Source organism: Drosophila elegans, unplaced genomic scaffold (genome assembly GCF_018152505.1).
Source record: "Drosophila elegans isolate 14027-0461.03 unplaced genomic scaffold, ASM1815250v1 contig_476, whole genome shotgun sequence".
In the NCBI taxonomy this organism is placed as follows: domain Eukaryota; kingdom Metazoa; phylum Arthropoda; class Insecta; order Diptera; family Drosophilidae; genus Drosophila; species Drosophila elegans.
Window position 1 is genome coordinate 7,602,669 of NW_024545863.1, and position 21,909 is coordinate 7,624,577.

The 21,909-nt window shown below is 38.9% G+C and overlaps 2 protein-coding genes across 5 annotated transcripts in view; one reads left to right on the forward strand and one right to left on the reverse strand.

Moving 5' to 3' along the window:
- LOC108140467 (5'-AMP-activated protein kinase subunit gamma-1) overlaps positions 1-21,909 on the reverse strand; it is a 63,661-nt gene that overhangs the window by 26,249 nt on the left and 15,503 nt on the right. For 2 of the 4 annotated variants that reach the window (XM_017263200.2, XM_017263201.2), the window contains exons 3-7: positions 11,487-13,253; positions 9,117-9,232; positions 8,074-8,707; positions 7,890-8,012; positions 620-656 (exon numbers count right to left, since the gene is read on the reverse strand). In XM_017263200.2, the coding sequence (XP_017118689.1) occupies positions 620-656; positions 7,890-8,012; positions 8,074-8,707; positions 9,117-9,232; positions 11,487-13,118 (2,542 nt within the window). In that variant the 5' untranslated portion in view covers positions 13,119-13,253. Of the gene's footprint in view, positions 1-619; positions 657-1,119; positions 1,329-7,889; positions 8,013-8,073; positions 8,708-9,116; positions 9,233-11,486; positions 13,254-21,909 lie in introns of those variants that run through there. The other 2 variants (XM_017263202.2, XM_017263206.2) reach the window with 2 other exon arrangements.
- LOC108140469 (sensory neuron membrane protein 1) lies at positions 18,645-21,355 on the forward strand. Its single transcript, XM_017263209.2, has 7 exons — positions 18,645-18,850; positions 18,918-19,075; positions 19,159-19,306; positions 19,831-20,085; positions 20,151-20,657; positions 20,717-20,895; positions 20,965-21,355. Exons 1-7 carry the CDS (start codon positions 18,740-18,742, stop codon positions 21,269-21,271), a joined length of 1,665 nt encoding a protein of 554 aa, XP_017118698.1. The 5' UTR covers positions 18,645-18,739; the 3' UTR covers positions 21,272-21,355.

Below are 21,909 nucleotides of genomic sequence, written 5' to 3' on the forward strand. Positions count from 1 at the left end.
GTTAAGTGTTTGAAATTCGAAGAACCTTAATTTAATTAAAATGTTAATTACCCGAAATTCTTTGAGACAAACGGGTTTTGTTATTTAAAAGCTAATTTATTAAATTACCCCTCTTATGCTGCCGTTTATAGGGTTTATCAATGAATAGCAAAAGTATTCCACTACGACAGATGTTCCCACACCCACGCAATCGAATTTGGTACTTTCCGGCTTCTTGTTTATTTATTTTGGACAAGCTTCTACGTCCGTTCTTGTGCGGTTCCAATCGAAATGAATAATAAATAAAAGTGTTAAATGACTTTAGCATTTGGCATTTACATATGTAAAACATTTTGCTTGCCTATGCGCAGCTAGCTACAACTCCACTTAAGCTGCCGCTGCTGAATTTTATTCGTTTATTTGTTTTGTTTTACTTTTCGCAGTTTGTTAAAGGTTTATTTTTCGGTATTGCGTTGTTTTCAAAGTCAAGGTTAATTTGACTTTGTCGCTTTACTGTGGAACGTTTAAATTAAGTTCTGTTTATGAGTTTTGTAAATGATTATTTTTTAAATTTGCAACCTGGTACTTGCTGTTCTAATAATATTCGTAAGTTTGTTATTTAGTTGTAAATGGTACTCACTTTGTACAGCCAACTGTTGTTGATGCGCCGCCGCGCGCTGTAAATAAAAAATAAAATAATTTAGTTGAATATATATAAGCTAATTTGAATGGATCGTAACATTTATTTAAAAAAAAAAATGAGATAGGGTTATACCACTTCATTTTTTCAGGATAGTAAATAGTTCGATTTTGCAGATTTTTGCAAATTTTAAATTTAAAAACAATTTAAAAGATATATTATTAACTTCCTAAAAATAATTTTACATTTTGTGAGAGATTATTTATTTTTATTTTAAGTAAATAAAATCTAAAGTAAATTTAAAATGAATAAGTAATATACTCAGATATTTAAAAACAACATTTTAATAACAGTATTAATAACCGCCAAAAGTAAAATTATTTAAATAAAAAAACATTAATATTAATCATTAACGTAAAGATTCTTATTTCTAGTTCTTATTAAACACTTTAAACTAGGATGTTACTAAAATATGATATTCAATGGGCTACAGTCCTTACATTATTGACCATCATGGTCCGAATTCCTGGTAGGGATTGCACATCAAGGGAGTGGCTACGGCCCCGCCTCGTTTTTATGGTGGGCGAGACGGGCGGTGGGCCGGGTGAGGTGGGCGTGGCGGAACTGCTCGAGTGAGTGTGGCGATATATCCAACGCTTCACCGCAGACATATTGTCACAGTTTTTTAATATAAGTTGTTGTTTTTTTATTATTATCACCTTAGGTGATTCATTTTCACAAAAATTCACCTTTTGTTTTTATTAATCAATTGATAAAGAATTTTATCTGCTCAAGAAACCAATTTTTAATTTGAATTCAGATAGTAACGGTTTGGTTGACCGCATTCACTGCTTGATTTCCAACTGCTTGTTATGTTTGCTTTTACTACTCAACGCTAGATGGCGCCTGTGGTTTCGTTTCTTAATGAGTTGTTTCTGCTTTTATTTTGTATCCATAAATATAATTAAATTTGTTAAGTGTTTATATGGGTTTGCCCATGTCAGCCATAAATTATGTAAATTTGTCTGCTCTTGCCGCGGGAGAGAGTCAATTTATGTATATTTTTTAATTACCCGGCAAGAATTTTCCCTGATTTTTCGCCTTTGCGGAAATGAGAAATAAATGAAATAATGACAATGTCGCAGAATTTTACTGGAACAGACATAATTTTACCCAGCTGTCTGCATTTTATCACCTTTTCCCATCACCCCACAAATTAATCCTTGACCCCGAACTCTTTTAATTAACATATAAGTACAAAACATGCTCATTCAAAAAAGAAGAAACTGATGACGCATTCAAGTTGATTGAACGCGGCAGAAAAGTTCAGTGGATTTGAGGGAAAGCGTGTTTTTCTTGGTTGATTGCCTGCTGTCGTGTGTCGTCTAATTGAAATTGACAAAAACTTTGATTGAAAGGTGCACACAATAAAGAAAGACTCAATAAAAAAAATGCAGTCACGAGACTAGAAGATGGCGATTCTATGCAATGAAAACCAATTTATACTGGGACACAAAAAAGAGTTTTTCGACACGGAAATATCTTAATTGTGCCAATGGGTCAAGGGCGTAAGACGACGAACAATGGGAGTAGAACAAATATAGATTTACTTAAGAATGGGTAGAAGGAGTTAATGCTTTTAGGAACAATAAACAAAGCAGCTCTTGCTTCTAACTGACATTATCAACACTAATTCTTACATAATTTTAAACATTATTCCCAAGTGGCTTAAATAATTGACGTAGAGCTTAAAAATGTAGGTGCTACATAACAAAATTTCTACACTCAAAATTGTCGAGGGCCAAAACCGCATATTGAGAGGAAAATAGAAAAATCCCAGATGGAATATGTATATTATATTCTCAAAGCAAGTGAGGAACAGACTAAATGCGACGCGAGAAGCTCATGCAAATTTATAAAGCCCAAATAAATATTACACAATCTTAGTTAATTCTCTTACTTAACACCTGCCAAAGTCTCAAGATATTGATAATTTTTTAACAAAGTTCTGATTTCTACACGCCCGTAGACGTATACTTAATATTGTCAACTGTAGCTTTTGCGTTCTTATCTCATTTTGATTGTTTTGTTTACCTATTCCGGTGTAACTTTGTTTTTAGCACGACAAACAAGCTACGAATATAATACACGTAAATAATAAAAGTATAATTAGCCTTTATGCGTTTTTTTTCCATTTGGAAATACTTAGTTTGCTTTCATTTCTATTAGCTTTTCTTTGCTATGATCGTTAATATTGTTAGAGAAATGCGCGGAAAAATTTATAAATAAATAATGGACTAGCAAAACAGACTCTGAGATCAGACAACGAAACGCAAACAGAATGTAAAAGTCATTAACGTTAATTAGCTGTTCGAGCAAAGGCAAACACAGCAAAAGCAGAAAGGAAGCAATAGTGCTTAAAAGGGTTTGCCGGAGGCAGCAGATGGAAAAATGGACAGGGAACTGCACCAAATATCACTATTTAGTTATAATAAAATACAATGCTGTGTGGTTCCATTTGGCGTTCCATGTGTGGTTGGAATTCTGCCAGGTCCACCAGATCCACCAGATCCACCAGATCCACCAGATCCAAATTCAAGAACATCGAATTTAGAAGCTTTAAATTAACATTGCGTTAACAGGGGCGTGTTAATTTCCAATTGGCATGTGACCAACCACGTAAAAGATTTCTACTAAACCAGAAGAAAGAGAATCGCATTTATGTAATTCTTTCCGGAAATTAAATATTTTTTTTTAGGTTAAATCACTCGACCACTTATTTGAATAAAGATTATTTAAAATAAAAATAAGATAGGGCCAAAAGTATTGTAAATACAATAAGTTATGAATTTCTTAAATTTTAAAATTTATGTGTAAAAAATTTGGTTGCCTAGATTTTGATTAAGGAAGGAACTGGAATTATAACACTTCCCCGACTTTATTTGGTCAACGAAATTTCGAACCCAATCAGAAACGCTTATAAACTCTATATATATCCGAAGTAATATATATTTTTACACATTCCTAATCAGGCTTCTCCCACCATAAATAAACTTTCACATTAACAAACAAGAAAGAAAGCAAACTTCGGCAAGCCGAAGTTCATATACCCTTGCAGCTATTGCAAGAATTAAACATTTTTGAAAACATTAAAATTATGATTTACTTTCGTATATGTTTAAAAACATTGAAGCTATGATGATTTGCAGCTCAATTATTTGATAGTTATTTTATATATTTTTATTATTTCTGAGGGAGCTATATGATATAGACGTCCGATTTTGATAAAATTTAAACCATAATTCTGAAATATTTAACCATTGCTATATGTTGAAGAACTACACAAAAAATTAAAAAACAGAAAAGTTATAATTTTTTTCATTTATTTTTCCGATTGTTCCTATGAGAGCTATATGATATAGTCGTCCGACTTTGATGAAATTTAAACCGTAAATCGGAAATATTTAACCATTACTAAATGTCGAAGAACTAAACAAAAAAATAAAAAACAGAAAAGTTATAATTTTTTTTCATTTATTTTTCCGATTGTTCCTATGGGAGCTATATGCTATAGTCGTCCGATTTTGATGAAATTTAAACCGCAAATCGGAAATGTTTAACCATTACTAAATGTCGAAGAACTAAACAAAAAATTAAAAAACAGCAAAGTTATAATTTTTTTTCATTTATTTTTCCGATTGTTCCTATGGGAGCTATATGCTATAGTCGTCCGATCCGGCTCGTTCCGACTTATATACTACCTGCAATAGAAAGACAACTTTTGGGAAAGTTTCATGCAGATAGCTTTAAAACTGAGAGACTAGTTTGCATATAAACGGACGGACAGACGGACAGACGGACAGACGGACAGACTGACAGACGGACGGACAGACGGACAGACGGACATGGCTAGATCGACTCGCCTAGTGATGCTGATCAAGAATATATATACTTTATAGGGTCGGAGATGTCTCCTTCACTGCGTTGCAAACTTCTGACTGAAATTATAATACCCTCTGCAAGGGTATAAAAAGCTTCTACACCCGTCAAGTGGTTGACCTCTAAGCAAGTGAGATAAAAATCTAAGTAAAAACAAATAATAAGCACTAAATATTAGTACATAAAGAGAACAGAGAAGAGTGTTCACTTTTGACAAATGATTGATTAACAAGCACAGCCCAAAAATAATGAAGAGAACAAAAGCCAAATACAGAAATAGAAAAAATTAAATAGGCAGACGCAGAACAAGAGAAATGTTTGCCTGAAATAGTGCACTTTCTTTTCACTTCCTCGCGGAAGATAAAAACGGTCAGAATCCTAAGTGGGCATATACCATATAGGGAAAGCTGATATCTGGTAGTCGAGGTATTCAATTCGTTTTTATTTTCAATCTATTCAATTATCAAGGGCAATTATATATTGAGTGTATTCCCAAGTTATCTGCCAAAATTCTTCATTTAATTTAACCGCCCTTACTTGCATTTATCTTATCTGCCCGTCCGCTTTCCGTTGTATATTTTAAATTAATTCAACGCCGCTTTCGCTTCCCAACTGAATCTTCCTGATTGTTGATTTTATGGCTAATACTGATAAGTTGTAGTTTTTTCGACCATTTTCTTTTTGACAAATAATACTCTAGAGCTTATCGCAATGCTAAGTAATCGTAGGAAAAGTGCCAGAAACTAGTGATATCATCCATTGGGATGCCATAAAGTAGTCAAAAGTCAGTCATAAGTAAAATTTCCTAGTATGAGCAACAGCTGCGGATTCTCACAGAAAAATTTCAAACAACTCTAATTTACTTTTAAAGTTCGGCAAATTGCCATTCGACCAAAAAAAAAATCTACAAACAAAAGTTAACCCCTGCTCACTTTTTAACACATGTCTCGGCATTCTAAAATTGGACACTTAACAAATTAGCAACCAAAGAATTGGCTTAAAGGCTTCAAAAACAACGTACCCAGCAAAAACCACACCAGCAGCTATTATTTAGCGAATTTCATGAATACGATAATAGAACAATAACCACAACAGCAACAGAAATGCTGATCACATGCTGGCTATTTATTTTGTTGGCTTTTTCTTTTCTTTTCTTTTCTTTTTCTTTCCGCACTTCGTGTTTATTTCCATGCCTTTGAGATTGCTTTTAATTAAATAAGAGAATTGCATGAAGATGTTGTAAAAATTATGAATTTGCCGCGTGAGTTTTGCCAATGAACTTGAAAATTAAAAACACAAATTGTCCGCCAAAAAAACGGAAACACACAGTGTTTAAGTTAAATTAATTGCTACGGCACATAAGAACTTAAATGGCAACAAAAATAAAACGGCACATATTTGGTTGATTTGAAATAAAATGTTGATTTGAAAATAAATAAATCTCTTTTTTTTTTTGTGCCAGAAATATAAATATTGTTTTGTTTATTCTATGGGTTTTCTATTCTAAATTTAACAATATAATATCATTGCAGTCCTTTTATTTTATTTTTTAAATTCCAAACGTTTTCGCACACAAACATCCCAAATTTAATTTGTAATTTTTGCGGAAATTTACTAACTGGTAAATTTAGTTTCATTTTACATTGTCACCATTTTTTTTTATTTATATTCATTTATAATTTACATTCGCTTTAAACAGCTTTTTGGTAATAAATTATTTAAAATAGCACCCCAGACACACATTTTATGTCATTACAAACATTTGGTATTCAATAGCTTTCTTGCCAAAGAAAACAGTAAATAAATATAAACATTCGATGTCAACACACGGACGCGATTGACTCATCTCTGTTTTGGACAACGTACAGATTGAATAAATACACTGCTACTAATATTATTATTTAATATCGAGGGAAGAAGCCGAAGGAATCAGAAGGCAAAAAAGACGCGCACAATTCGTCGCTCGGCCCGTTCAATTGGAAATGCAAGTGAAAATAACAACACAGAGCGGATCGGCGGCGAAACTAAAAAAAAAGTTGAAATGACGACGACAGTGGCAAAAGCGGCGGCGCTGGCGTATACGTAATATACGTATGTGCGCGACTTTTCCGCAAAAGTCCAAAAAGTGCTAGAGAAATGAGAGAGAATCGAAGAAAGTTGAGAGCGTGCGTAAAACAGCTGTTGGCGATCACCTGTTAACGAGCTTTCGCTCTCAAGGATTTGATCATATTCTTTACACTTAGAAAAAACTAGAACTTTTGCTTTCAAAAAGATAAAGGTTTTTTCTTTGAAATAGATCCTAAAGTTGATGTTTCTTAAAAAAGAATTTGATTTTTCAATTCAATTCGAAAAAATTAAAGGCTATAACTAAAATCCAAAATATATTTCTCCATGTGGAATAATTCTCTATTTAATATATTTCTTAAAAGCTCTCAGCACGCGTTCAGTTCTGTCGCCTCTTTTATGATAAGCGATAAAAAAAACACAAAAGCGCACCTTATCAATCAAATCGCTTCGGGCCTATCGCTTCAAAATCAATAATGGCGCATAATTATTTTTAGGCTGGATGATTATTAATGACGCCTCCTTAGCGCTGATAAGACTCTCAAGTGGACTTTTCGAGACAACATGGCATTTGGTGATGACAGTCCGGAAATTATTTAATCTCACTCTGCTATCAATGAAAATGGATGTGATTAGCCTTATTTATGAACTCAGTGTTTTTGCTACTAAATAAAATGGTTCCGATTGTTTGGGATCACTTTATTGTGAGAGGTCAACAGAAAAGAACCATTTTGTAAATGCTATGATGGATATTTTCAATCCGATTACTTCCAAGATACCACAAGTCCCAGTTAGCCTGCTGTACATCCTTAGTAAATGCTAACTAGTCTCAAAATCTTTGCTATTTTAATGTTTTATATTTCTTAAAATAATATAATTGGCGGGCTGCCAGACTGTAAAATAAAGAGCAAGTTCCCCTGGGTTGCCAGACTTGCAAACTTGAAAGGAATAGCGTGGACACACACCGCCAAAGTTTGTCCCGCAGCAGACCGGTAGGTGGCGGGCCTGCGATAGTGGAGACGCTTACCGATAAATAGCCAAGTCAATCGATAAAACTATTTAAATTTAAATTTTGGCGGTAAGGGTAAAATAAACCTAATTTAACCATTTTTTAGCATACATGGTTTGAATCGGTCCTTTTAGTTTGTACCTTTATGCAGCAATGTATCGTGCCAATAGTATCGTTTGTTCTTGTAATACTAACATTTGTGACAACTCTTTAGACTACACTAACTTAAAGTTCTTTAAAAAGTGATCAGTAACTTACCGCTTTGCGTTTGTCGGCTTCGCTGACGACTGAACTGGAGCGATGCCGGAACAGATCCATTACCTTGGTCATGGGGGACCGTTGGGAAGCGTTTGGTCTCACCGCCGTCACCGTGTGGTAATACTGCCCGGAAAACAAACAAAAAATTAGTAAGGGGAAAATCCAGGATTCGAGGATTACTCACCTGCGCATCGCTGCCTTGATGCGGATGGGCACTGCCGTCTTTGTACTTGCTCTTTGCGGTAGACTGAGTGCCATCGGCACTCGTTATCGTCACGGCGGGGTGCTGTCGATGGCTAAAGTTCTGCATGGCCACCTTCATGGAGTTCATAAGGCCACCGGCTCCTCCCGCTCCGCCTGACGCCACCGCCGTCGCTCCTGCCGATCCTGCTGCTCCGCCGGCTGCTGCAGTGCTCGGGGCAGGAGCCGTGCCTCCGGATACGGAATATGTGCTGCTGGTAGCGCTGCTGTCTGCGGAGGACGGGTCCAACAGGTGCTTCTCCTTCTGCCGCTTGGCATCCGATTTCGCCCGCGGCCGGAACACATCGAATATTGTGGGTCGTCGATTGGGTGACGCTATGCCGTGCACCGTCGACTGATTGAGCACGGGCGAATCCTCGCCGCTCCGCCTCCGCTCCAGCGAACCGGATCGCGATCCAACGCCCGCCATGGCCATCCGCTCGGTGCTGCGTGAGATCTTCTCGCTGTGACGGTTGAACTTCTCCAGCTTGGCCGCCTCGCGTTCGATCCGTCTCGCCGTTTCGCGTTCCAGTTTGCGGGCTTCCTTCTCCCGTCGCGACTGCTCCTTCTCTTGGCGACTGTGGGTAAAAGAAGATATTTCATATTTTAATAATCTCGAATCTTGATGACATGGAACTAAACGCTAAGCATGATGCTTACTGTGGACTTAATAGTGAATGAGCACACTATTAGATTATACATTTACATTCATTTTTAAAACTTTTTTATTAATTGCAACAAATTTTTTAAAAAATACTACAAGAATGTACTCCTTTTCAACTTTTTTAGTTGAAAGAAATTTTGGTATTTTATTTACCCAATTAAGTTCGGTTTTGGGGAGCTGATGTTTTAATTGCTTCTCTTTTTATAAAATATCAGAAACAATTGTCTGATAAGCCATTACGGTCGGTTTTAGAGTAATGAAAACATTTGATCCAGAGTTAAATTTCTATAATTAGTTCAGTCTTATTTTTTGTAGCAACTCACCGCTGTTCCTTCTCCATCTTTTTGTAGGCCTTCTTCGCCGCCTTGGCATTTGGCTCTGCGGGGGCGCTGGAAGGTCGGGATCCCGGCATCCTTCCTCCGAGGCTGCCATCCTGCTCCTGAAAGCGAACATGACGTTTTTGCGAATTAGTTTGCGGTTGACATGGCTGAATTGGTGGATTCGAGTTAGCATCTAGTAGTTGGCTTTCGATTTCGAGAGTACTTTGCATGTTTCTGGCGCCGCTGGCCAAGGCAAACTAAAGCTAAAGGCTGATAGGAAAGACCAGCAGAACACCATTATCCATTATTCCGTGTATCCTTTCACCTCTCCCACTTATTTGTCCCATCCGTCGCTCTCTTTCCAGCAGCTGCAATTATTGCCGAATTGTTTACAAATACAATTTATTCGCCGCAATACACAATGCTCAATAGACAATATAGTGGCGTAACCGGAGGGACGACAATTGGAGGAGCAGGCGACACCCGATGCGCTCGTTTAATTGAGCCAAGACGGAGGCAAAAGGAAGACCTATCCCGCCTGTTGCTTGCCAATCCTGCGGCGCCTTCAATTGAACTTAATCAATTTATTTATGATTACGCAAAATTACAGTCGAATGTGGGCTATGACAACAGTTGCCACGAAAGCAATATCTCAATTATACTAGGAATTCATTCATGAAAGTTTGATCCGAACAAGAAGTTAATACATGTAGATTACACTTTTGGGGCATCCCCCTTTCAAAAACAATGAACAATGAAACAATAAACTAAGTGTGCATAAAATAAAAACTGGCTATGATCAGTTCAAAAATGTAGAGAATAAAATATTTTAAGACCATTTGATTTGATATGAAACTAAGTTCACAAAGAAACTGAACCGCCCATTTCCTTTATTTGTTAAAAACTTTCACAGCCATCAACTAGCGTTTCCCTATATTAACAATTCTTCATTTGAAATGAAGCCCAGATGTCGAAGAGGGAAAAGATTTTGATCGGAGGCAGCAAACACCTGTATTTGAATTATTTTTAGCAAAAACTACAAAGAGATCGATGCCGAAATGTTGATTTTTGTTGGTTTTGCTCAGCTTTATTTTTATGGCCAAAGGTTTCATTACCAAAGTGTCGAGTCACGTGCCCCGAGGGACGCAGACCACTTTAATGAGCTAACAACAAAAGCGGGCTAACAAAGTACAAAAAAAAGGCCAAAACAGAAGCTCACATCTTGGCTAAATGTGGAAAATGAGTGTGATTCAGCGGAGCAGTGGCATGGCATAGTCTAGTTCAATATTTAAACAGTTATCAAATAATTTAGATGGTGGGTTCGGGAAGGCTTCCCTTTTAAGTTATGGGAGTGGCGAACTGGAGAAAATTGACGTCATTGTTTGCCAAGACCAGGTAAATACCTGCCTATATATATATGGAAATGTTATACGCGTATTTAAACGTACGCGATATGTCCGCGTTCCGTCAAAACAAATAAGAAGCAGCGAGTTCCAGCTCGGCCCGTGACTGTTGACAAATTGTGTCATGATAAGAGAAGAGCTGCCACCCAGCTCACGGTGTACAGATACAGATAAATTCCCCGACTATACTATATACAGCCTACATGTGTGGCACGATAAAAACAAGCCCCGAAAAGCTGATTTTTCGCCGTGTTTACCTTTCGCTCAGACAAATAAACTCGAAAAGGCCGAAGAGGCAGCTATAGACAAAGGTAAAACATTTCGTATGCCTCAACTACCTCTTTCTTTTTCCGAGCTATAAATAGAAAACTGTATAAGTATCGTAAAAGCATCGGCGCAGTCGAATTATTAATATTCAATAATCAAAAGTAAGACCGCAGATCCCAACAAGAAGTGCAGGTCAAGTGGCAGCTTTCCAGAGAGCTTTTATGGATTGTAAATAAAATAATATAATAATTCTTATTACTTAATGGGGTCCACATAAACTATCGCAATTTATATTGATGATAAGGAACACTTACAAAATGCAGTGAGTTAAAAATACGTTTTTCGAACGATGTATTGGACCAGTTCTTATGACATCACTGACTCAACGCCCTTCCCTGTTTTCTGTATCAGATCTTTCACTACCCAGTTTATACACGCTAAATGATTTAATAATGAAAACTGCACATTAATCGAATGACGTCAGTCATATCTGTGAATATAAAGATTACACACAGCCCCGTTTAGCTCCTATGATGCTAAGGCTCTAGTTCAGCGGTAGATTTTATGGACATTGGATTTTTACTACCTGGCTGCCATCTATTTTTAGTAATATTGTCAATTTCTGAAATAGCACACAATCTTTCTTCTGATTGTGTATAAATGTATACATGAAGTCGTTAGATTTTCAGGCGCCATCACTTACATCATCTGAGACAGAAACCGAAACGGATCCCGAATTTGTCAGCTGGCGAGAGGGACTCGTGGTGGAGGCACCGCTTTCGTTCCTCAGCAAACGGGGCATGGTCGACGCCCCTCCCAAGGAGACGGGCCTCTGCTGCTGCTGCTGCTGGTGTTGCAAAAAAGACGGAGGAGCTGCCGGAGCAGTAGTGGCCAATCCACCATCCTGCCGCCGTATCCAGATCTCGTCGAGTTCCCGTTCGCTGGGCGTGCGCGGTTTGTTGGCTAAACTATTTGTATCACAAGTGAGGCTTTGGTGATTGCTTGGGCCCAGTCCAATCGTATTCAGGGCCACATTGCTTTGCGCCGGCGTGCGAATCTCCACCAGCGATGGCTCGAAGAACTGCTTGGACAGATGCGGGGCGGCGACGGGAAACCGATTGGAGCCATAGCGCTGGGAAAACAAACCCTGCACCGAAGAGTAGCCCCCGAAGCTGGAGGGAAAGCTAATGGTGTGGGCATTGGAGCTGGCCTTCAGCTTGCTCAGTTTCTGGGCTTCCACCCGCAGTTCTGGTGTTTCTTGGGCGAGGGTCACCTTGAACTTGCCCTTGATGATCAGCGGCGGCTCGGAGGGCAGAGGAAGTGGGGAAACTGGGGGTTCCTGAACCACAGGAGCCGGCGTTTCCTGAACCACATCCACTCGTGTGGGCATGGGACTGGGTGGATTAACTGGAGGTGGAGGCGATGGTGGTTCCTGGGTGTGTAGTAAAGCCTTCAGTGCCTTTGGCAGAATCGTAGCCGGGATGGGAGGCGGCGGCGGAGGTGGCGGTGGTGGCGTCTCACTCTCCTCTATGTTCCTCGTATTGATCCTATCGATTTTGTGCATAAATTGCTGCCTCAGGCGCTCCAGATCCTTGAACTTCTCCTTGGAGGCCTCATCCTGAGGTGTGGGCGGCCGTGGTGGCGCCTTGGAAGCTCTCTCGGCTTTAGTTAGCTCACCAAGTGTCGTTCCTCCGCCCAACTGGGTTTTGTCACCCTCATCCTCGTCGTCCTCCTCCTTGCACTGCGACAATCGGCGACGTTCGATATAGGGAGGTAGCAGGTAACCAGGTCTTTGGTGACCCGAATAGAGATCGACCTTGGCAAACTTGCCGCTAAGACTGAGTCCCAGACTGGGATGCACCTCGTCCCCCTCATTGTCGTCATCATCGTCATCCGGATCGTCCTCATCGTCGCTGCTGCTGCCACTGCTGCTGTGAAAGTCAAAGGAGTTCGATCGGGGTAAGCACTTGAGCATCTCGGAATCGATGTGCTGGCCATGTAGTGATCCTGGCAAGCCCCTCATCCGCTCCTCCCGCTGCTGCAGCACTTGTCCCAGGCTGCCGGAGGAGGCGGAGTCCGTTATCTGCCCACTGGCACTCGCCTCCGAGTCCGATTCATAGCCATCGAGGACACCCTGCTCCAGGTCATCCATGGTGGACTCAAAGGCGCACTCGAAACTGTCCTCGTAGGAAGGGGCAGCTGGCAGCTTCTCCGGCTGATCCTGCTTCTGCTCCTTGGCCTCGTGGCACCCATCATCCTGGGTGCCCATGGCTGCTGCATTGGCCAACGGCTGCTGCTTCACTTGCTCCTCGATGAAGTCGCAGTTCGTGGCCATTTGGTTATTATGGGTTATATCTTTGGATTATTGCTCTTGATCTTCTTCTGTCGTAACTCACGATGGTTTATCTCTCTGCGCTATGCAAAATATTTTCTTTTGTACGACATTGATATGCCGCCTTTTTTTGGAAATCTGAAAGAAGAGTTTTGGATATCAATTAGCTGCCCCAAAGCTCAACGCTAAATGAGCCTTCGATTATTCCCTTTGTGTTGATATGAGCTGTGTGACACTTTTTTTCCACCTATCAATACCAGTCAGTTTATCAACAAAAAAATTTCAGACCAACAAAAGTCAGCAAACATTCTTCAAGAGGTGAAGGTCGTCCAATTTGCCCCATGAAAAAATCGAGCAAAACAAAAGCTAATTTCATTATTTACGCTTCGTCATCGGCGTGGTTGTTAACGGAAAAACAAAAGTCAAACACGAAATTAAACAAATGGAAAACTAAAAGCAACAACAGAAGCTGGATGGAAGGCAGTGTTCAACATATAGCAAATGATGGATTGACAGAGCAAAAATCAACCATATACTCAACCATACTTTAATATTGAACAAACAGACAAAATTAGAACAAAAAAATGGTATTAAAAAAATATGTATTACTATGCATACTTTTTGTTAGAACCAATTTAACGGGTTTCCTTTTAATATTTCAACAAAGAAAAATTCTGTATTTATGCGTATTTTAAACCGAACAACATGTCTTCGTTCGCATTTTCATTTTAAATATCATGTATAACAAATAACAATTTCTCGGAAAGACTTACGAATAACGCAGACAGACTATAACACAACAACTACGAGTTAACTAAAAATATTTAAGATAACGTTGCAAAACAGAATCAAAACCTGAATCATAATAACAACTTGTATATAATAAATGAAATATTATAAACCTAAATATGTGCCCACAATATACATATATCAGCATATCTACACACACGCTTTTGGAGCAACAAGTGGCAGAAAGCGTAGCGAAAACCGGGTGGGCCCAACCCAAAACAAACCCCCTTTGGTGCCCCTGAACAGCCCCATCAATGAAAAACCGCAAGTTGTGTAATCGAGCATATGGCGTACGCATCTAATAGATACCAACCGCAATTAATGGCAATTAGATACAAATGTATTTGGTATCCGTGCATATGCTAATAACGTCAACATTTATTTTGCGGTCTTCGTCTGACAAACGATGACGCACGTGGGTGGCGGAGCGAGTGACTCAAGCCAAAAGGTCGCCGAAAGTATTTTTTGAGTACTGGGTTAGAGATACTTAGATACTTTTAAACGCTCACTTCAGCGGAATTTCACTTAGCGAGAAAAATTCGCATCAATTACCTCGGCACGATATTTTTTCTGACTCAATCCCAAAACGAAATTGATTCCAGTTAGCTGGCATTGTTGCACTGTATCTAATGCATACTAGCATGCAATTACGCGACCCCCAGAGCTCCACCCCTCTCATTTAATTGCATAACTCAACCCATGAATCAATTGCAGTCAGCTGATCACTTGCATCTATTAATTATTAGCCGCAGCCACCGATTGACCCGCCTAGCAATTGTATCTATGTATCTCTGCCCGCTGTTTCCGAGTATCTTTGCATCTGCGGTCGACTTTGCCAGACACGATGGCGTCTCTAGTGTGACTTGTGGTTTTTATAGGGCGAGTCTTTAGTTTTTAATGTATTTAATCTCTAGATTTGAGTTTATTTTATTATTTGCCCCACAGCCCCTAAAATACAGACGCACAATATACGTGACTCTCGTCCACATTTTCCGGCTTCCATTTTGAATTTCTAACGCATTGTGTTTGCACTTTGCTTTCAAACATCAATTGCATATTGTATTTAAGCATTGAACTCTCGTCACGTAATCGATATTATTGTTTAATTGAAGAAACCGAACTGCCAAGCCATCCAAACCAAACCAAACAAAGCAGCAGCGAAGGCAACCGCAAAAATATCTCAAGCTAACTTTTAGCAGCAAAGAAAAAGAAACGTTTGCGACGACAAACGACAAACGGCAATAATTAAAAGCAAAGCAAATGCAAAGATGGCATTCAAACAATTTTCTGTTTCATTTAAGCATATTAGCTATCGCACGAGAAGCAAACAAGATATAATTGCAGTTTTGCTGGGTGTAGTTGTGAAGGGATTATCCAGTTCCAAATATCAGAAGGCACGTTGGGAAATTACTAGCCAGCAATAAATTATACACACTAAAACAGTGGCTTAATATCACTGTAATACCGTGGAAGGTTCTCAATGTTTATTTAAGGTTCATTTTTGGCACCATTGTGCAACGTACAATAAAATAGGTTTATTCCGATAGCATTCATTTCCAGTTTCTCTTTGGTTACAAATAATCTTCAATTTAGCATCTAAGAATCCTCAAAAGTTTTAAGTTCTACATTATATTTATGCATAAAAATGCACTAAAATATAATATATTACAATATCCCTAAAGCACGCGGTTCATATGCAGATATATATATATGCTAAATGCATTTGCTTTGGTGAGACTGACACTTTTTATTAGGTTGGTGCACAAACAAATAAATGAATATATAAACAGGGCGTCACACAATGAGTGGGTTGTAATTGCTGTTAAATGATGTAGGATTGCCAGCTGCTCAAGGCACTTCCACAAGTGATTGAATGATCGTCACAGTGCTCTTTGGAGGTTTATGCAATCAATCCGTTGACACTTTCACGTGATCGCATAACAGATGATTCACATCACTTGTCGCTTCGATAGCTGATAGTGCAAATGTCACTTGCTTTTCATTGACTTTAGAGCAATTTATTAAACGCTGTCAGTTGGCTCATAATTGATATTCCAATCGTCGCCAGGAATGAGAACCAAGTGGGTTAAGAATTTAGAAAGCAAATGCCACAAGGTTGAAGACATTTCCTATTTAAGATAAGAACTCGAACTCGAAACAAAGAACTCCACCGCCAGTGCGTCAGGAAATTCGCGTTGCAATGCCAGGGGGATTCGAGTGGGTGGAGGATCGTGGGACTTCGCAGTTGCCTGCTAATTGGCAAACTTTTCCACTTTCAAGTTGCCGCCAATTACTAAATGTTTGCGGAGTTATAAAGTGTTTTTTTTTTCGCAACATATGCGCGGGTGTTCTGTTATCAAGTTGTTAAGCACCAGTTGCCACTTTGATGTCAGTACTCTTTCTACTTTATAAGTAAAAAAGAAAATCAGTCAGAAATAATTATTCTGATAATCAAATTATTCTTTGTTATTGCATACTAAAGTTGTTCCCAATGATTAAGGCAGTTTTCCATGAGAACAACTTTTGTTGGACCGCTTGACAGTTTAATATTATTATTAATCAAGCAAAAACAGCAGTTATGACAAGCAACTTAAGGCTACATTTTTAGTAGTACAAACAAACTGAATAAAGTTTATAGAATCTATTAAGTTTAAGCCAAAAAGATAAATAAATAAATTTTATCATTTATTTTTTATAGTTAAAAATGCATTTGCAGAAAAAACTTTTTAGAAAACATCGTCAGTCAAAAGGAATACAGATTATAAATAATTATAAAAGCCTGATTTAAAGAGTGTAAGGTTACTTAAGAAAAGACCACAACTTATATAGATAAATTTGTCTTCTAATTTAGTGTAATTCTACAAAGATAACAGAAAAAGCAAAGTATTTAAAGCCATCACTCAAGATAACAGTCGTAGAGCACAAAGTAGAACGCGAATTTAAGTACAATAATCCGACGTTAAAGTAAAGTCCAATCTTAAGATCCGGCACTTTTATACGACTTAAACGGGGCAGCAATTATGGGCGGCGATCGAAATTGAGAATTTCCTCTTTCACCCGGTTACTCAATGCCTCGGGAGCTCGAAGCGTAATCAAATTGTTGGCTGCGCTGGCATTAATTTTCAATTTTCAATTTCCATTTGCTCAGCAGAAAATCGAAGAGACCTGGGCCTGACTTTGCGGCTGTATCTGAATTCTATCCGATCAGCTGCTGTTGTCAAGCGCACTTCAATTTGCGTTTTCCACTCTCGTCTCTCTCGACTCGTTTTTCTGTGTCACTTTGGAGAGGCCCTGTCTGTCTTGCCATACACCATATATAGGTATATATGCTTCTTGAGACGACGGCGGCAGTGTCACGTGTTTGTGTTTTGCCATTGTTTAAGTTGGTTTCTCTGTTTTTACTTTTTTGCCATTGTTATTCATTATGTTTTGCACTCGGTTTCAGTTTCGATTTCTGTTTTTGTCAACAAACGGCAGACTGAAGGGGCGTGGCCAGGCGGAGCAGAGCCGGTCAAGGTGGCGGAGCATCAAAATTGATATGATCTATTGGCTAACTCAAGATCGCTTTGCCAAGAAAATTTAAGTCAAGTAATCATGAATATTCCAATTTTCAGGGGAAAATGTTAGTTTATTTATCAATAAAATTATAAAGAAACATCTGACAATGTAAAAACCGAAACAACCAGACAATAATCCTAAAATATGTACACTACAAGGGCAAACTATCTACCTATCATTTTCTTCTATCTTATGTATTTAACTTTGCCAGAAAATGTAGTATAAATGTTATGTTTATATAACTACAAATATTGTATTCATAAGAAATAAATATGGCTATTTGTTTAGCCTTCTCGTAATTAGCCATCAACACTTGCATTGGTTCCCCTTGAAATTGGCAATGTAATTGCCACAATTACAGATAGAACACTTCCTTTGGAAATTGCAGAAGAGCTAACAATGGAATATAGGCCAGGTGTCGCAGAAGCCATTTAGAAATTTCAATTACAGAAATACATAAATAAGTTTTCCAAGTCCAAGTGCAAAACGTTTAAGTAGGTGAGGGCAGGTTATTCTGTTTCCCATTAAATCAAGATTGTAAATATCGCAGCAAGTATGGGAAAAGGCACACCTATACTTTTTCTTTATATTATAAAACATTTAATAAATAGGTCACTTCATTTACGAGACAATTATTATAAAATTGTGAGATTTAATGAAGTAGATCGTCAGATCAAAGGATCTTCAAACAAGATCACAACACAACTTTGAATAAAATAAAGGCAAGCATAAAAATATCCTGAAGTTTTTTGAAATGGGTTAATTATTAATATTTCTTACTTGATGTACAGCAAGGCACTCAAACGTTTATGATACATTATGACCCACACACAGAACCCTAAGATCGCTCAACTAGGCTCCGTTTTGGGGGTTTGAGAACCATTAAGTCAGATTGCTAGGTGCATGATCAAGTGATGATCAGAGTCCAGAACAAAAGCCAGTTAAACCGCATTTGTATATCCGACTATGGCCGAATCTGCGTAGAGCAGAGAGAAATAAAACAATTTTGAATACTCAAATACATGCAATTATTGATTTTATAAGTAATGCCGTGATATCTGATTGTTTTGCGATGCGGCCTGCCCCTTTCCAACCGCAAAACGCCACGCAGTGAGCGAAAAATATTCGCACGTTCCCGGCCAAATGGGAGGGAATCCGCACTCCGAAGTCGAGACAATTCAGTTGCGTCGCGACTTTCGAAGCTTCAGGTCTTCTGCTTGAAGGAGGCAATCGGATTAAAAAGGATTTGGCTGGGGCAAACATACGAAGGCCCAGAGATGCACGTACCTCGGGTGAAACTCTTGATGGGCTCGGCGACCATGTTCGTTTTTGCCATCATCTATGGCTGGGTCATCTTCCCAAAAATACTCAAGCTAATGATTTCAAAGGTGCGCCCGTTGATCGATCAAGGATTATTCTCTGTGCCTTATCTAATGGGGGCCTTTCTCTCAATAGCAAGTCACTCTGAAGCCGGGCTCGGATGTTCGAGAACTGTGGTCAAACACTCCATTCCCACTGCACTTCTATATTTATGTTTTCAACGTCACCAATCCCGACGAGGTCTCCGAAGGAGCTAAGCCACAATTGCAGGAAGTGGGTCCTTTTGTGTTCGAGTGGGTTTAATTACCAGATTTTAATTTATGATATATAATTAAAAAATTTTTTCGTTGTTCCCCCTTTTTAATAATATTTTGAGTGAGTGGAAAGACAAGTATGATTTGGAGGATGATGTCGTAGAGGACACGGTCAGCTTCAACATGCGTAATACTTTCATATTTAACCAAAAAGATTCGCTTCCACTGACGGGAGAGGAGGAGATCATCCTTCCGCATCCCATAATGCAGGTAAGACATGGCGACTACTTTTAAAAAACAAAAAATAATGGTTTAACACAAAGTTTAGTTATTTTAAGAAAAGCTGTTTTTGGTGTAACCATTTTCACTATTAAAACTATTTTTTTACTTAAAAAAATATGGCCCATTTATTTAAAACTTAATTCTTGCATTTAACGAAAACATTTTGGAATTGTTAAATATTATTTTCAATTTAAATAAATTCGAAACATGTCGAATTTTATAGCAACAATTGGCAGAACATTACAGATTCAGTCAACGCATGGTCAGAGCTATAGGCAATTGCATTTAAGGCGCCCACTAATGAGCACGTGGCTCATTGTTATCCCATGTGAATTATGCAAATCACATTCCCAGCCCCAAAATAGCGCACACAAAATTAACCCATCAAATGTGAAAAATAAATTGCTGTGTGACTGTGTGTGGCTGCAGATAGCATCTTTTGTGTTTGCCAAAAGCATTTATTTGAAGATTTATTAGGGTGCGAGTTTTATTTTCCGTAACTTATTTTACAGCCTGGCGGAATCTCGGTTCAAAGGGAGAAGGCTGCCATGATGGAGCTGGTTTCCAAAGGATTAAGCTTAGTGTTTCCAGGTGCCAAGGCCTTTTTAAAGGCCAAGTTTATGGACCTGTTTTTCCGGGGAATTAACGTTGACTGTTCCTCGGAAGAGTTCGCTGCAAAAGCTCTCTGCACGGTCTTTTACACGGGAGAAGTTAAACAGGCCAAGCAAGTGAATCAGACGCACTTTCTGTTCTCCTTTATGGGACAGGTGAGTGTTAAACATAAAAACAAAATCATGAATGCTTTTTTATATAACATATTCTTGTGTCACAGGCCAATCACTCGGATGCTGGTCGTTTTACTGTTTGTCGTGGAGTGAAGAATAACAAAAAGCTGGGCAAGGTCGTGAAATTCGACGACGAACCGGAGCAATCCATTTGGCCGGATGGCGAGTGCAACACATATGTGGGCACTGACTCCACAGTTTTTGCACCGGGCCTGAAAAAGGAGGATGGTCTGTGGGCCTTTACCCCGGACTTGTGTCGCTCTTTGGGAGCTTATTACCAGCGAAAGTCTTCGTATCATGGAATGCCATCGATGAGATATACCCTGGACCTGGGAGATGTACGTGCTGACGAAAATCTGCACTGCTTTTGCGAAGATCCCGAGGATTTGGACACGTGTCCGCCCAAGGGAACCATGAATCTGGCTGCCTGTGTTGGAGGTCCATTGATGGCCTCCATGCCCCACTTTTATCTTGCAGATCCCAAGCTGCTGGCTGATGTGGATGGCCTTAATCCCAACGAAAAGGATCACGCGGTCTACATAGACTTTGAACTTGTAAAGGAATAGCTTTAATTTGAGGATTCGTGTAGTCTTATAACTGGAATTATTTTCAGATGTCCGGAACACCCTTTCAGGCTGCTAAGCGACTGCAGTTTAACCTGGACATGGAGCCAGTGGAGGGCATTGAGCCCATGAAGAATTTGCCCAAGTTGATATTGCCCATGTTTTGGGTGGAAGAGGGTGTTCAACTCAACAAGACCTACACCAATTTGGTCAAATACACCCTGTTTTTGTGAGTTTTTATTTCCTACATCGATATATATTATAGTTTTATATAACTTGTCATTTCATTTCATTTCAGGGGCCTAAAAATCAACTCTGTTCTGCGCTGGTCCCTCATCACATTCTCCCTGGTTGGCCTGATGTTTTCCGCCTATCTTTTCTACCACAAATCGGACAGTCTGGACATTACAAGTATCATGAAAGAGAACAACAAGGTGGAGGCTGTGAGCAATACAAAGGATCCCGATCCCGATCCCATGCCCCCAACTAAGTCAAGGCATCCGACCAACAATTTGCAACCAATTCAAGGGGTCAATACGCAAATTCCAGGCACCAATCCCCCCGATCTCAACAATCTCAAAGTGCTGCAACGAGATCGTTTCTAATCCCTGATAAGCGATCTCTTCACCATAGTCGTAGTCTTTGCACCTGTAGTCCAACAAGAGCTAATAAATTGTGACAGATAAAAACAGAATCGTCTGGCAAACTGGTCGGTGGCCAATCGAGTGCTCGCTAATCGATGATCTTTGATCGCAGGTGACAAGTTCTGTGCGCTCTACTGACACCAATCAACGGAGATCAGCGAAATCGTCTAGCAGCGAAAAACGCATGACCAGTAATTGAACTTCGAGATCAGCGAACGCATGAGTCTGTAAATTGACAAATCGTTTTTTAACAAACGTTTTTTAACAAAAACGAAAATAATTGCGGAATCAGACTTTTGTTTGTATGGCGTTGATAAATGGTTCGCAAACAGAAAACAAAATTTACTTGTTTTAATAATGACTAAGGCAGGTAAATGGTAAGAATTTGATTTGGAAAAAGATTTGTTATATGGCAAATTCTATACAAGGAAAGTCTGACAGGTCTCTTAAAGATATTCTGAATTTACTGTGCTCTAAGTTAATAAGTAAACAATGGACCAAATTCTCAATCAAAAATTATTTGAATAAGAATTAAAATACGACTAATTTATTTGTTTTTTGGTCAATTCAATTGTATTGCTTTGTTTCCTAAATATAAG